The 1072-nt window shown below is 52.8% G+C and overlaps 1 protein-coding gene across 1 annotated transcript in view; it reads right to left on the bottom strand.

Annotated features, from left to right (window-relative positions):
- The window catches only part of Ttc38 (tetratricopeptide repeat domain 38), a 34621-nt gene that overhangs the window by 32997 nt on the left and 552 nt on the right, over positions 1–1072 (bottom strand). Inside the window, exon 2 of the mRNA XM_031359512.1 lies at positions 610–687. Coding sequence (XP_031215372.1) covers positions 610–687 — 78 coding nt within the window. The remainder of the gene's footprint in view (positions 1–609; positions 688–1072) is intronic.

Here is a 1072-nt window from a genome sequence, read left to right as displayed (position 1 = left end):
GGGATTTGAACTCGGGACCTCTGGAAGAGCAGTCAGTGCTCTTAACCGCTGAGCCATCTCTCCAGCCCCAGTCGTTGCTTTCTATCTGTGTCTTCAGATGCAGGCACACCTTAGCTCTGCCTCTGACTTAGTAGATAACATTTGGCACGTTAGTTCAGTTGTCTGGGTCTCCATTATCCCATCTGGCAAGAAAGCTGCTTAGACCTTCCTTCTGAGACCCCACCCCTTCTTCTGTAAGCTCCCAGGTCTCTGAACTATAGGATATTCACTGGGGATGGGTGGGAAGTCTTGGTCCAGCTAATGTGATACGAGCTTCACAACACCCCAGGCCTTTATGGCACAGCCCACAGCAAACCCTCAGCAGGCCACAGTGGGACACCTGTGGAGGCTCAACATTTCAGCCCCCTTGGGGCATCCATTGCTGTCTACCTTTGAACTGAGAACCTTGGGAATAGGGCGGCTGGGAATGGTGGAGACACTTCCCATATTGTTGGACTTCTGTGGCAAAAGGTAGCTCTTCACTGCAGTGGGATTTACAGATCATTCACCAGTCAAAAGCCTTCCTCAGAACCCTTCAAGGAGGACCCTGGGTCTTTTGGGCCGGAATACCTGAGTCAAGGTGGCATCGAACAGCTTGCAGGCTTCATTGCTTGTGGTTGAGAGTGGGAGACCAGCGTCCTTCCACGCCTACACAAGAGGAAAGGGACACTGGGTTTTCCTGGGCTGAGCCCCCAAACTCTTCATTTCTACTCTGTAAAATACCTTGGAGGGACCAATGAGTGAGTTCAAGTGTCAGCCAGAAGGCAGACAGCGAAAGGGAGGGTCATTACCAGGCTTGGTAGGAAGCCTAGTCCCTGGTGGAGGAGGTTAGAGTTCAAATGTGTAACCTGAAGGGTGTCTGGCTTATCACGGGCAGAGCAAGGTACTACCTGCCCACACCTAGCATCTCCTCTCCCACTGTTTGGGAGGAGTCCCACCATGGCTGCAGTTGGAAAACCTTCACGTTACTATGGCTGCCTGTCCTCGGTGACCTGATGACTGCCAGGGTGCACAGTGCCCGTGTCACCCTTGG

This window comes from Mastomys coucha, unplaced genomic scaffold (genome assembly GCF_008632895.1).
Source record: "Mastomys coucha isolate ucsf_1 unplaced genomic scaffold, UCSF_Mcou_1 pScaffold11, whole genome shotgun sequence".
NCBI classification, from domain to species: domain Eukaryota; kingdom Metazoa; phylum Chordata; class Mammalia; order Rodentia; family Muridae; genus Mastomys; species Mastomys coucha.
This window is presented reverse-complemented; position numbering and strand designations above follow the sequence as displayed.